Source organism: Artemia sp. Qi Xiang Cuo, chromosome 5 (genome assembly GCF_049724085.1).
Source record: "Artemia sp. Qi Xiang Cuo chromosome 5, ASM4972408v1, whole genome shotgun sequence".
NCBI classification, from domain to species: Eukaryota; Metazoa; Arthropoda; class Branchiopoda; order Anostraca; family Artemiidae; genus Artemia; species Artemia sp. Qi Xiang Cuo.
Window position 1 is genome coordinate 55,911,378 of NC_142798.1, and position 14,213 is coordinate 55,925,590.

The 14,213-nt window shown below is 38.0% G+C and overlaps 1 protein-coding gene across 1 annotated transcript in view; it reads left to right on the top strand.

Moving 5' to 3' along the window:
- Positions 1-14,213, top strand: part of LOC148952292 (sodium channel protein Nach-like) — a 312,845-nt gene that overhangs the window by 190,643 nt on the left and 107,989 nt on the right. Inside the window, exon 4 of the mRNA XM_089089744.1 lies at positions 12,115-12,388. Coding sequence (XP_088945870.1) covers positions 12,115-12,388 — 274 coding nt within the window. The remainder of the gene's footprint in view (positions 1-12,114; positions 12,389-14,213) is intronic.

Consider the following 14,213-nt stretch of genomic DNA (forward strand, 5'->3'; position numbering starts at 1 on the left):
GTGAATGTAAGTTTTTGTGTGCATGTAAGTTTTTTCGTGTTGGTGTTAGTTTTTGTGTGTGATTTTAATTTTTTGTTTGTTTAATCTTTTTTGTGTTGGTGTTATTGTTTTTTTTTTTTGTGTAAGTTTGTGTGTGTTTGTGTGTGTGTGTCAGTTTTTGTGTGTGCGTGTGTGTGTGTGTGTGTAAGTTTTTGTGTGTGTGTGTGTAAGTTTTGGCGTGTGTGTGTAAGTTTTCTAAAACTCTAAACTCTTAACTAAAACTGCACTAAACTAGGACTTCGACAAAAACTCTATGCTATGACTCTCAGCTAAAAACTCTAAAGTCTTAACTAAAACTAAAATAAACTAGAACTCTAACAAAAAACTTTATGCTAAGACTCTAAGCTAAAATACTAAACTCTTATCTAAAACTAAACTAAACTAGAACTTCAACAAAAACTCTAAGGTAAAACATCAAACTCTTAACTAAAATTAAACTAAACTAGAACCCTAACAAAAACTCTAAGCTAAGACTTTATGCTAAAACTCTAAACTCTTAACTATTAATAAACTAAACTTCAACTCTAACAAAAACTCTAAGCTAAGACTCTAATATAAAAACTCTAAACTATTAACTAAAACTAAAATAAATTAAAACTTCAACAAAAACTCTAAACTCTTAACTAAAACTAAGATAAACTAGAACTCTTAAAAAAACTCTAAGCTAAGACTCTAAGCTAAAATTCTAAACTCTTAACCAAAACTAAACTAAAGTAGAACTCTAACTAAAAAGTCTAAGCTAAGACATTAAGGTAAAACACCAAACTCGTAACTAAAACTAAACTAGAACTCTAACTGAAGCTCAGAGGTAAAAAATCAGACTCTTAGCTAAAATTAAACTAAACTAGAACTCTAACAAAAAAACTCTATGCTAAAACTCTAAAATCTTAACTATTAATAAACTAAACTTCAACTCTAACAAAAACTCTAAGCTAAGACTCTAATCTAAAACACCAAACTATTAACAAAAACTAAAATAAACTAAAACTTCAACAAAAACTCTAAACTCTTAACTAAAACTAAAATAAACTAGAACTCTAAAAAAACTCTAAGCTAAGACTCTAAGCTAAAATTCTAAAGTCTTAACCAAAACTAAACTAAACTAGAACTCTAACTAAAAACTCTAAGCTAAGACATTAAGGTAAAACACCAAACTCGTAACTAAAACTAAACTAGAACTTTAACTGAAACTCAGAGGTAAAAAAATCAGAGTCTTAGCTAAAATTAAACTAAACTAGAACTCTAACAAAAAAAACTCTAAGCTAAAATTCTAAAATCTTAACTAAAACTAGACTAAACTAGAACTCAAATTAAAACTCTAAGCTAAGACTCTAAGGTAAAACACCAAACTCTTAACTAAAACTAAACTAAAACTCTAACTGAAACTCAAAGGTAAAAAAATTAAACTCTTAACTAAAATTAAACTAAACTATAACTATAACAAAAAAACTCTAAGCTAATACTAATCTAAAACTATAAACTATAAAATAAAATTAAGGTAAACTATAACTATAACAAAAACTTTAAGATACGGCTATAGTCTAAAGATCCAAACTATTATATAAGAATACACTAAACTAGAACTAAAAAAAAAGCTATAAACTAGGAATCTAATATAAAAACTTTAAATTTTTAACTAAAACTAAACCAAGATAGAACTCTATCTGAAACTAAAACGTAAAACATCAAATTTTTAACTAAAACCAAACTAAATAAGAACACTAACAAAAACTCTAAGCTAAGACTCTAAGCTAAAACTCTAAACTATTAACTAAAACTAAACTATATTAACTTTGAAAAATCAATAGAATGTAACTGTGACATTGTAAACCACTACAAAACACTACTGAAATATTCCAACTCTTGCATTTCAATAAAATAAATTCAAAATGAACTTTGAAAAATCAAGAAAATGTAACTGAGACAAGCTAAACCACAAGCAAACACTACTGAAATATTCCAACTCTTGCACTTCAACGAAAGAAATTCAAAATGAGCTTTGAAAAATGGGGGGGGGGAAGGCGGGGGGAGGGGGTCGTTCTGTGTTTCAATGCACAAAAAAATATTAAAAAATGGGGGAGGGGGAGGAGGAGTGGAGGGGAGGAGGAGTGGAGGGGAGGGGAGGACGAGGGAGGACGAGGAGGAGGAGGAAGAGGGGAGGGGGAGGGGAGGGGGAGGATGGGAAGGGGAGGAGGGGGAGGGGAGGAGGAGGGAGGGGAGGGGCGGTGAGGAGGGGGGAGGATAGGGAGGAAGAGGGAGGGGAGGGGTCCTTTGGGAGCCCGGGGGACCTTTGAGGACCAGGGGAGGGCCTTTGGGGGTCTGAGGAGGGAGTTTGGGGGATAACAGTTCGAAATTTTTACTTTTTAGTTTACTTTTTTTTGCGGCGCATCCTGCGGCACTTTCCTGAGGTGCCTCCCTGCGGCGCATCTCCTGCGGCGCTTTCCTGACCCGCGGCGCATCCCTGCGGCACATCCTGCGGCGCTTTCCTGGCCCACGGTGCATCCCGGCGGCGCTTCTCTGGTCCGGGGGACCTTTGGGGACCGGGGAAGGGCCTTTGGGGGTCCGGGGAGCCACTTGGGAGCCTGGGGGCCATTTGGGGACCGGTGGAGGGCCTTTGGGACCCCGTTGGTCTTTTGGGAGCTCGATGGGCCTTTGGGGGGCCCGGGGGGGGCCTTTGGGGGGCGGGGGGGGGCCTTGGGGGGCGCGGGGGGCCCGGTGGGCGCCGGGGGCCCCTTGGCGGCCGGGGGGCTTCCTTCGGGGTGGGGGTCGGGGGATCGGAACCCTTTGGGGTTGGGTTAGAGGACCTCACAACACTGTTCAAATGAAACTTGTGTATTATAACGACCACAGAGTTTCACCCTCAAATCCTCTTCCAAAATCTCTTCAAAAATCATCTTTTAAAATGTCTCTAACTGTTTCGTCGAAATAATTCCATAACCTGTCTAAAACAGTTTCGCCCAAATAATCCCTAAACGTAATTCAGCGTGTTCCTTTTGTTTTTGGCATCTCTGCGCTAATGCATTTCAAATTAATAAGAAACCTGATTCCCGCGCTAAAACAATTCATCGCTAAGATGTTTCTTGGAGAATTGTTTCCATGGCGTTTGGTTATTAATATCCTTTGGAGTTCGACCAAAAGAGTTGTTTCCGAGGCAAAGACATTAATGACTTGGATCTATTCCTGGAGAATCGTTTCTAGGCGAAAATTTTTAAAGTCTGACAGATGATGTCATTGGTTGATTGATCTGTCAAGAAAGGGGAATTAATTTGTTGTTTCTAAGGGGAATTATTGATTCACGATAGGTGAATTGAGGTCGACAGCACAGGTGTTTCAAATTCCTGGACGGTATAACATTCGCTGAGAGCGTGCCAAAAACACACCTGGAGAAAGAGACCATTGAGAAAGAGGTCATTGACCCCATTAACCACGTGTTCTCCCCAGGGACTCTATGCCCATATTTGGTGTTAAAAAAAAGTTATAGGTGGCAGCAGGGGTGAGTCCTGGGAGATATTAGGGCATCTCTACTAACGGTTTGAGACTTCTCAATGAGGTATTTTAAGAGGGTGGAAAGGTCATCTACGAATTTGAACCGTTCGTCAAAATCGGCAAGGACGAAGTTGATCACTGCCAAGAACAACAAGGCAGCGAGTTTAGTGCCTTGTGGGGCACCACACGTAAGCTCAGACCAATCCGAATCAGAATCACCCGGGTAGATTACGTCATAACCAAATTTAGAGACATCCATTTAGCAAAAGAAAAGTAAAATTTGTATGCAAATTTTGTTTACTTATTCAATGACGGTGAGCCAACATAAAAGCTGCATTAACTAAAAAACGATCAGATATTAAATAAAAAAAAACAAGTTTTTTAAACTGAAAGTAAGGAGCGACATTAAAACTTAAAACGAACAGAAATTATTCCATATATGAAAGGGGCTGTCCCCTCCTCAACACCTCAAAAAACTTGTTTTTTTATTTAATATTACTAAGTAATTTACTACCTGCGGAGACCAGACTAATGCCTCGATAATTACCACACTCACTTTTATCACCTTTCTTATAAAGTGGCTTAATTAAGAGTTTCCTAAAATTATTAGGTACTTCCCCTTTTTCAAAAATCATATTCATAATCATCAGTAAGTTATGTGTAACCTCAGAACACCCATATATAAGAAACTCATATATCACCCCATCAGCATCTGGAGCCTTGTTATTTATTCCTTTTAGTACTGTCGCTAATTCCTCCTCACAAAACAAATCTTCCTTCACATCCAAGGTATTACAAACTTTTTCATTTTCCTCTATATCCTTTCCTGTAACTCTATCTCGGTTAAGCGAATTCTCAAAATGTTCGTCCCATCTCTCTTTAGTTTTTTCCTTATCGCTAATTGCGGCCCCATTCCTATCTTTAACTGATCCAAGTCCGGATTGACTACTCCCTCTCAATTTGTTAACATGCCAGTACATTATTTTACTATTATGCCATCTAGCTGCATCTTCCAGATCCTCGGCAATTTTATCCATTGCCTCCACTTAACACCTCCTTAGTTCATATTTTAATTCTTTTTCTACTTTCTTTACATTCCTTTCCTTTTCATAAGATCTATCACTCAGATAATTCTTGTACAAATCGTTTCTCCTTTCTATTAAACATAGAACTTTTTCACTAATATTCTTAGCTGCAGTTCTAGCTTTCTTCCCTGAGACACCTTCAGCAACTTCAAAAATTATTTTTCTAAAATTATTCCAACTATCTTCCAAATTATCAGATTTTAAACTCTTAAGATTAGTATTCAACTGTTCCTGGAAATTTTCTCTCAAATTCTCATCCGGGAGTCTACCAAGATCATAACCTCCCAGGAGGTTGTTACCCTTGCGATATTTCAGCTTTAAATTAACCCTTGACAGTAGTAGATGGTGATCTTTATTTTTAACATCAATTGGCCCTTGAGTTTTGTTATATGATCTTTGATCTATTTTGAACGAAATGGCAATATAAGAAATTCGATGGGACGCATTTAGTGAAAAGAGGGTGGGTAGGGAGGGTTAGCTGCTGTCGGATCACGTTTGACTCTTGAGAAAGAACTAGATCTTTAAATTTCTAATCATTCGAGTCACCTCCGAAGTTTACACGACCATTTCTTCCACAAGACCCTTTTATGTCTCCGGGGCATAAGTTACAACCCTTCCCCCAGGTTTTGGGGGGGGGCATGTTGCCCCTGGAGCTTTGTTATCTGATCTTTGAACTGTTTTGATGAAAATGGTAATCTTAAACTTATCGGAATCTTTTAAGGAAAAGAGGGCGGGGGAGGGGGGTGGATAGATACCCTCCGATCACATTTGACCCTTAAGAAGGTAACTAGAACTTTCAATTACCAACTAAATGAGCTACCTTTGAAGTTTATACGACCACCTCTAACATAAGAAACCTTATATAGCCCCGGGACATAAATTAAAACAATTACCCCTTGGTTCTGGGCGGTTTTGTTAACCCCAGAGTTTTCGTTATCAGATGTTTGAACTATTTTTAACAAAATGGCTATCTCATAATTTGGTCGGATGGGTTTGGGGATAAAAGGATATCGGGGGGGGCTGTTTGCCTTCCGATCTCTTCTGATTCTTAAAAAGTGAACTAGAATTTATAATTTCCAATCAAATGAGCCCCCTCTGAAGTTTATACAAGCACAATAAATAATTTTAGAGACCACACTGGCTAATCATGATAAAACAAAAAATCTCGAAGAAAGGAAGAAAACGAGGACAATTAACAGCCAGTTAAAAAATTGAAAAATTATGCAAATATTTTGGTCAAGACCTCCGCTTGACCGTCCTCAGTGCAGAATGAGGACGGTCAAGCGGAGGTCTTGACCGAAATATTTGCATAATTTTTCAATTTTTTTACTGGCTGTTAATTGTCCTCGTTTTCTTCCTTTCTTCGCGATTTTTTGTTTTATTATACAAGCACCCCTTCCATATGAACCATATCTCAAGGCATAACTTACAACGTCTGTCCCTGGGTCCTAGGGGCTTGTGTTGACCCCAGAATTTTGTTATCTGATCTTTGAACTATCTTCAAAAATGTTATCAGATGCATTTAGGGAAAAAAGGGCATGGCGGGCTAGTTGTCCTCCATTCACTTTTCACTTTTAAAAATGAGCCCCCTCCAAAATTTATACTACCATCCCTTCCATATGAAGTTTTTTTGGGAAAAAAACAAAAAAACATTGGAGCCCTATGGCCTTGAGTTGGTGGGGATAGGCTAGCTGCCATCGGATCAATTTTGAATCTTAAAAAGGGAACTAGAACTTTCAGTTTCTAATCGTTTGTGTCCCCTCCGATTTTTATACGACCACCTCTTCCATAAAACCCTTATATGTCCCCGGGGCATAAGTTACAACCCTTCCCTGGGCTCTGGGGGAGGTTATGGTGACCCTGAGGTTTTTGTCATCAGGATCGTCTGACTATTTTAAACAAAATGGCTATTTCAAAATATTGAAGGGATGCATTTGGAGAAAAACGGTGTGGAGGGGGAGGTTTAGATGCCCTCCAATCACTTTCTACCATTCTCAAAAATATTACTAGAAATTAAAATTTCCAATAAAATCAGCCAATTCGGAAGTTTATACGACCACCCATTACATAAAACCTTATATGACCTGGGGTGTAATTTATAACACTTGCCCCGGATTCGACCCCGGAGTTTTTGCTAATTGATATTTAAACTATTTTGGGTCGACCGTGGAGTTTTTTTATTTGATATTTAAACTATTTTGAACAAAATTGTTATCTCAAAACTTTGACTGGATGCATTTCGGGGAAAAGGGGCTATTGGGGGGGGGGGGGGCTAGTTGCCATCTGATCAATTTTGACTCTTAAAAATAGCCCTAGATATTCCAATGTACCCTTTTTGAAGTTTAAATGACCATCCCTTCCATAAAGACCTTAACCTTAGATGCCCCCGGGGTATAATTTACAACACTTGCTTCCGGGTTCTTGGGGGCTTTGTTATCCCTGGAGATTTAGTTATATGATTTTTCGTCTAATTTGAACAAAAAGGCTATATAAGAAATGCAGGGCTAGCTGCTATCTGGGGGGGGGGGGCGAGGGGCTAGCTGCTATCGCATCACTTTTGACTCTTCAATAGGGAATTAGAACTTTTAATTTTCAATCATTTGAGTAAGCTCTGAAGTTTACACGACCACCTCTTCCATAAAAACCGTATACGCCCCCGGGGCATAAGTTAAAACCCTTACCCTGGGCTCTAGGGGGGGGGGGTATGTTGACCCCAAAGTTTTTGTCATCTGATCATTGGACTATTTTAAACAAAATGGCTATCTCAAAATTTGAATCAGAAGTATTTGGGGAAAAGAGGGTAGGGGGTGGGGGAGGTAGATGCCCTCCGATCACTTTTAATGAATCTTCGAAAGGTAACTGAAAATTTCAATTTTCAATCAAATGAGCCACCTTTGAAGTTTATACAACCACACTTTACATAACAAAATAAATGCCCCCGAGGCCTAACTTGCAACACTTACCCACGAGCTCTGGGGGAGGGGTGTCGACCACGGAGTTTTGTTGTTTGATCTTTAAACTATTTTGAAAAAAACACTATTTCAAAATTTTTATCGAATGTATTTGGGGAAAAAAGGGCCTTGGGGGGGGGGGGGGGCTGGCTTCCCAAGTTGCCATCCGATCACTTTTGATTCTTAAAAAGGGCACTAGAAATTCCTATTTACAATCGAACGAGCCCCCTCCGAAGAGTATACCATCATCCTTTCCATAAAAACCTTACATGCCCTCGGGGCACAAGTAACAAAACTTGCACCTGGGTTCTGGAAGGTTGTGTTATCCTTGGAGTTTTTGTTATATGATCTCTGGTCTATTTGAACAAAAAGGCTGTATAGAAAAATCTGATCTTACGCATTTGGGGAGGAGTTTTCTTTTGGGGGGGGGGCTAGTTGCCATCGATCTCTTGTGACTCCTAAAAAGGGAATCAGACTTTTAAAGTTTCTGATCACTTGAGTCTCCTCTGAAGTTTGTATGACCAACTCTTCCATAAAAACTTTGTATACCCCCGGGGCATAAGTTATAATCCTTACCCTGGCCCTGGAGGACGGTATATTGACCTCAAAGGTTTTGTTATCTGATCGTTGGACTGTTTCAAACAAACTGGTTATCTCAAAATTTTGATCGGATGCATTTGGGGAAAAGTGGTGCCTTGTGGGGGAGTGGAAAGATACCCTCCGATCATTTTTGACCCATAAAAAGGTAACTAGAACTTTCAATTTTCAATCAAATGAGCCACCTCTGAAGTTTAACGGACCACTCCTTATATAAAAACCTTATATTCCCCTGGGGCATAACTTATAACACTTGCCCCCAAGTTCAGGGGGGTGGGGCTGTGTTGATCCGGTTTTTTTTTTACATCTGATGTTTGAACTATTTTTAACAAAATGGTCATCACAATTTTTTTATTTGATGTGTTTTGGGTACAAAGGCGTGAATGGTGGGGGGGGGGAGGTTAGTTACCCTCCAATTCTTTTGACTCTTAAAAAGTGAACTAGAAATTTCAATTTCCAATTAAATGAGTCCCTCTCAAGTTTATATGAGCACCTCTCCCATAAGAACCATCTATACCCCAGGGAATGTCTTACAACGCCTGCCTGCAGCCCCCGGGGGGGGGGGGGTTGTCGACCCGGGAGTTTTTGTTATCTGATCTTTTAACTTTTTTTTTTATCAAAATGGTTATCTGGTGGGGGGAGGGCCTAGTTGCCCTCTGCTCACTTTTGACTTTTACACTAAAAGAGCACTAGAACTTTCGATTTCCAATCAAATGAGCCCCCTCCGAAGTTTATACGACCACCCCTTCCATATGAAGTACCTCTGGAAAAAAAAATAATAAATAATAAACGTTGGAGCATTATGGCATGCCTATGATAATAAGGTTTTTGTAAAAGTTCTAAAACAAACTTTAGCGTATAGAGCGACGTATTGAGGCGATGAACCCCCCCCCCCTTCTCATTTGCGTGCTAATTTTTTTTCATTTTGATATTGCTCCTTACTTTCAGTTGAAAAAACTTGTTTTTTATTTAATTTCTTATCGTTTTTCAATAATATAAGAAAATCCGGCTTTCTCTCCATAGATAATTCCTTACCACCCCGGAAAATTCTTCCATGGAAATTTCTTCCCACGCAAAATCCACCCCCCTGCGCTAGGAAAATTTACCCCGGAAAATTTTATTCTAGCTGAAATTTCCCCTGAAAGTTTTTTTGCAAACAATTCCGGCTGAATTTTTTTTTCTCTTTTATAGTTATAAAACTATAAAATCAAAAATTACTGAGACTTCCAGGAAATAATATCATGAATTTCATTACTGATTTCATGTCATCTTGATTTAGTGTTTTTCTACTTAAAAAAAAAATCAAAAATACACAGTTCAAAACCGTCTCTTTACTTCCTTTATGCAAAATTCTTAGTTTAAAAACAAATTTCTAAATTAATGAAAATAAAGAATAATATTAACTTGTATGTTAGGGGAGTCACTGCGATTCTTAATCCTTTGCTCTTTACACTAAAGTTTCATTAGTTAAGAGAGAATCTTAAAGGGCAACATATACAGCCATTAGGTAACTGCAGGTCTTTTCGTTACTAATTGTCTTTATCTGTTGATCAATTTTTTCAGATGTAGAATGATTACAACCATGACCTCATCAAACTAATACTGAATGAAAGTTGAGAGAGGGTTCACTCCAGTGGTGTGTTTATTAGCGTCCTTTTTAGGTAGAAAATTGACCTTGCACCAATAAAAGTCACTTTCGGCCATTTTATGCTAAAAGGACTAAAATATCACCGGGTAAAAATTAAAAGACAGGTGTTAGGCTTAAAATATCGACAGACCTTATAAAATTATATCAAGGAGGCACACTTGTGCCTCTATAAAGAGGCGACCCACCACAATGTTAAGCGATTTCAGGTCCTAGAGGTCGCAGAGAGACGGCGGTGATCGCATTTTGTAGCCCAAACTCAAACTAAGAAACTTGCAAAATTTCATCCTCCTCCGACTTTATCTTCATGGGGTAAACTGGGCCGGAAATTTAGACCCTCCCACCACATCCCCCCTTTAATGTTGTCCGATTGGGCTGAAATTTAGAGGTTAAGCTTTCCTAGAGCCTGGAAGCTTATCCTCGAAATTTAAGCTCAATCCGATCACTCCTTCCCTGTTTTAAAAAAAACAAATATAGCCACTTAAACTTCATTTCTCTTATTTTTTGTTATCCACGCCTACAGGCCACAGTTGGCAGCTGATCCGGGTGAATGAGGACTCATTCGAAGCAGAATTCAACCTGTTAGGGCCTTTTGATATTTTCAGACCGAAAAAATCATCCCCCGAATTTACATTTACGAAAAACCTCGTTTTCCTATATTAGCCCGTGTTAATTTTTCCCACCACAGCCCCCCTTTAACGTTGTTTGATCGGGCTGAAATTTAGAGGATAAGCTTTCCTGGGGCCTGGGAGCTTATCCTTTGAAATTTCAGCTCAATCTGATCACTCCTTCCCTGTTTTCCAAAAACCAAATATCAAGTTTTGTGGGGATTTGCTTGCTTCAAAAATAGATTCCCTTTACTAACAAACAATTACAATTGTGTCTCTTTAGTCCAGCGGTCGAGACTCCTAACTGTCAGGTGGAAAACCCGGGTTCGATTCCCCGTCAGAGGAAATTTATTATATACTGAATTTAAAGTTTAAAAAATAAGCTCAGTTTCTTTTTTAAATTATTTGAAAAAAATTATGTTTTCTAAAGAGTTAAAGAGGCTGAGTTAAACGATCGACCCTTAAAACGTACAGGGATTAGGAGGCACAGTTGGGGGGCTGTTAAAGAGGCTGAGTCACAAGTTCGAACCTTAAAACGTACAGGGATTAGGAGGCACCATGTACGAAGTGATTTGAGTATTCAGGAATTAAAAGCCTTAACACAAGAATGTTCAAGAGCGGGGGTTTGGGGGGGGGAACTCCCCCCACATTAACTCCTGACAAGATCAGCTAACAGTTAGTCAAGCAATAATAATTAATAAACTGTACAAAAACGTGCAGAAATTATTTGAAAAAAACTACGTTTTCTAAAGAGTTAAAGAGGCTGAGTTACAAGGTCGAACCTTAAAACGTACAGGGATTAGTAGGCACAGTTGGGGGGGCTGCCGCCCTCCAAACCCCCCGCTTTCGCAGCCATTAAATAAAAAAAAAGTTTTTTAAACTGAAAGTAAGGAGCGACATTAAATCTTAAAACGAAAAGAAATTATTCCGTATATGAAAGGGGCTGTGCCCTCCTCAACGCCTCACTCTTTACGCTTAAGTTTTTATTGTTTAAAAAAAAAGAGTTGTGAGAGAGTCAAACTTTAGCGTAAAGGCGAGGCGTTGAGGAGGGCACAGCCCCTTTCATATACGGAATAATTTCTGTTCGTTTTAAGTTTTAATGTCGCTCCTTACTTTCAGTTTAAAAAACTTTTTTTTATTTAAAGGCTGCGAAAGCGGGGGGTTTGGGGGGCGGCAGCCCCCCAACTGTGCCTCCTAATCCCTGTACGTTTTAAGGTTCGACTTTGTAACTCAGCCTCTTTAACTCTTTAGAAAACGTAGTTTTTTTCAAATAATTGATTTCTAAGGCATGTTCTCAATTAGGCGATGTTTAATTATTATTCCTTTTTTATGTAACTTATCTATCATAAAATTTTCTTTTCATCGGATTTGATTAAATAAAAAAAACACGTTTTCTTACATGAAGCAAAGCCGGATAAAAAAGTTAAATCACCAATCATTCATAACACGAGAGAAGCGAAAACTCTTAACCTTCCCTTCTCTTTCTACCGGGGCTTAATGTTTACTTCACTAAAACTTTTGTAAAATGCAGCAAATTTAAGTATTTTTTTAAACTATAAGTGTTTTATTTACCAGTTCCCTTTCAGAAATTTTAACTATAAATTTATCCATGTTTAGTTTTACAATAAATATACCTAAGTTGGACATTTTAATAAACTAGCTATCTAGTATATTTATGTTTGTCACACAAGCTTCTGTTTTAGATCCTTGTCCATCAGAATGATGAGATTCCAAAGTCATCGTCACCATGGGTGATTGTGCCCCCAAAAGCAATTACCTCCATTTCAATAAGTGCACTCCGAACTGTGGCGTCATCAAATGTCGACGGGCTTCCTCCTTCAAAACGTTTCTGTGGCTTTGGCCATGAGTACGGTTTTAGCTACGGGAAGAGCAATCCTGGAACTATTTGTGAAGTCAACCGGCTAGCTAAGAAAATGCTCAAAAATTGCGGTTGTAGACCTTTCTACATGCTAATCAGTAAGTCACACGATGCAATCATTTTTTTTTTTTTGGGGGGGGGGGGGTTCTGTTAATAAAGACCAGGACGAAAAAAAAGGATCGTCTGAACCTTATTCCGAATACTTTCTTCAGTTTTGACACATGTTTAATGAAAATTGTATGGCATCTATATGAAAAAGTCCCCTTCCCACCTTGCTATATCCAAATCTTTAAATGTTGTACAGGTTTCAACATAACACCTTCTTGCTGTCATAAGAAGCACATGTACGATCAAATATATGGCGTAAATTCCTGGCAGCGCACTCGGTTAAATGAATGACACCGTAAATACAAATAAGTATAACATGTAAGTAGCCTACAACTGTGTGAAATGCTCGCGTTCCAAATATTGAAAACGCTTAGATATTTCACTTGATTGTTTAAACCCTTAGTTAAGCCCAAAAGTCAGTAGAGTGCTAACTTATACTTTGCTTGAAGCTATACGAATTACCATGTTATTCTATAGAAGCTATACGAATTACCATGTTATTCTATAGAAGCTCTGCACCTTTTCAAAGAGAGTGAGTATCCTCTCACATGGCCTTATACTTCTACGACTGCTATAGGAAATATCATGTTATTCTATGGGACCTCTACACGTGATTAAACACGTTATGAAACTACGTGCTATTTGCTTATGTCCCGTTGGTACCATTTCAAACGAGCGGGGATTCCCCGCCTGTTCCTAAACATTGCAAAAAAGATAGCAGTATGAGAGGGGATTCCCCACACAAGTTTTTTTCAACTCCAAGTTTTTCAACCAGACTGGTTATCAATTACACATTAGAATTACACTTCAGCTTCACGTGCACATTTTTTTTTTTTTTTTTTTTTTGATCGAAAACTAGAGGTTGTCAAATTGCGTATTTAGGAATGATGGTCAAAAATGTTTTGAGAGTATGGTAATAATTAATCGAAAAATAGAGATTTTAAAATTGCGTATTTAGGAATGTTTTTTTTAGGGAAAGCTGTCAATCACCCTTGTGTTATCCACAGTTCCATTTTTTAAGTATGTGCTATCAAGAGCTGTCTCTGATTTGTTCTGGGTAAATGCCTTTAGCCAACAATAGTTTGATATGAATGTATCGTTAGAAAGGATTTCCGAATTTGATCTTATTGAAGTGGAGAAAATAAGAAAAGGGTTTAACATTTGCAAATACTTCAATGTGCTGTCAATTTAAAATAGTTTAGAAATAAAAATTTTTACGAGAAATGGCTGAAAAGTGTTTTGGGGGAGATGGGCTGATTGTGTACTGTATAATACACAAGTGATTTTTGGACAGTGTTGTCAATTTAAAATAGTTTAACGTTATACTATACGAAGAAGTTGATACTAAGAGGGGTGTAGATGACAAGAAAGGAATTGTAATAACGAATAGCTTTACTTCTTTGAAGTGTCCCGTATAATACATAAGTGGTGAGGTGATGGCAGAAGGATCTCTTACCGGATGAATTAGTTGAAAATAAAGTTTTAACAAGAAATGTCTGAAAAAATGTGATCAGAAATTAAGAATTGTCTTGAGGGGGGGAATTTTCCATGGAAGAGGTGGAGGGTATTTTTACGTGAAAACAACTTCAACCGTGCCCAGCCCCCTGCGATCAGAAATTAAATTATAAAAAAGTGTCTTCAACTGAAAATAAGGAGCAACATCAAAACTTAAAAACGGACAGAAAACAGAGGCTGTTTCCAAAAAATTTAGGATTTATTAACTTTAGTGTTGCCAGTCAAAAGCTATGAGTTTGAGAAAATTGCCTGATTATCGAAAAATGAAGAAACACCATCCAAAAGTCGACAGGAATGGGA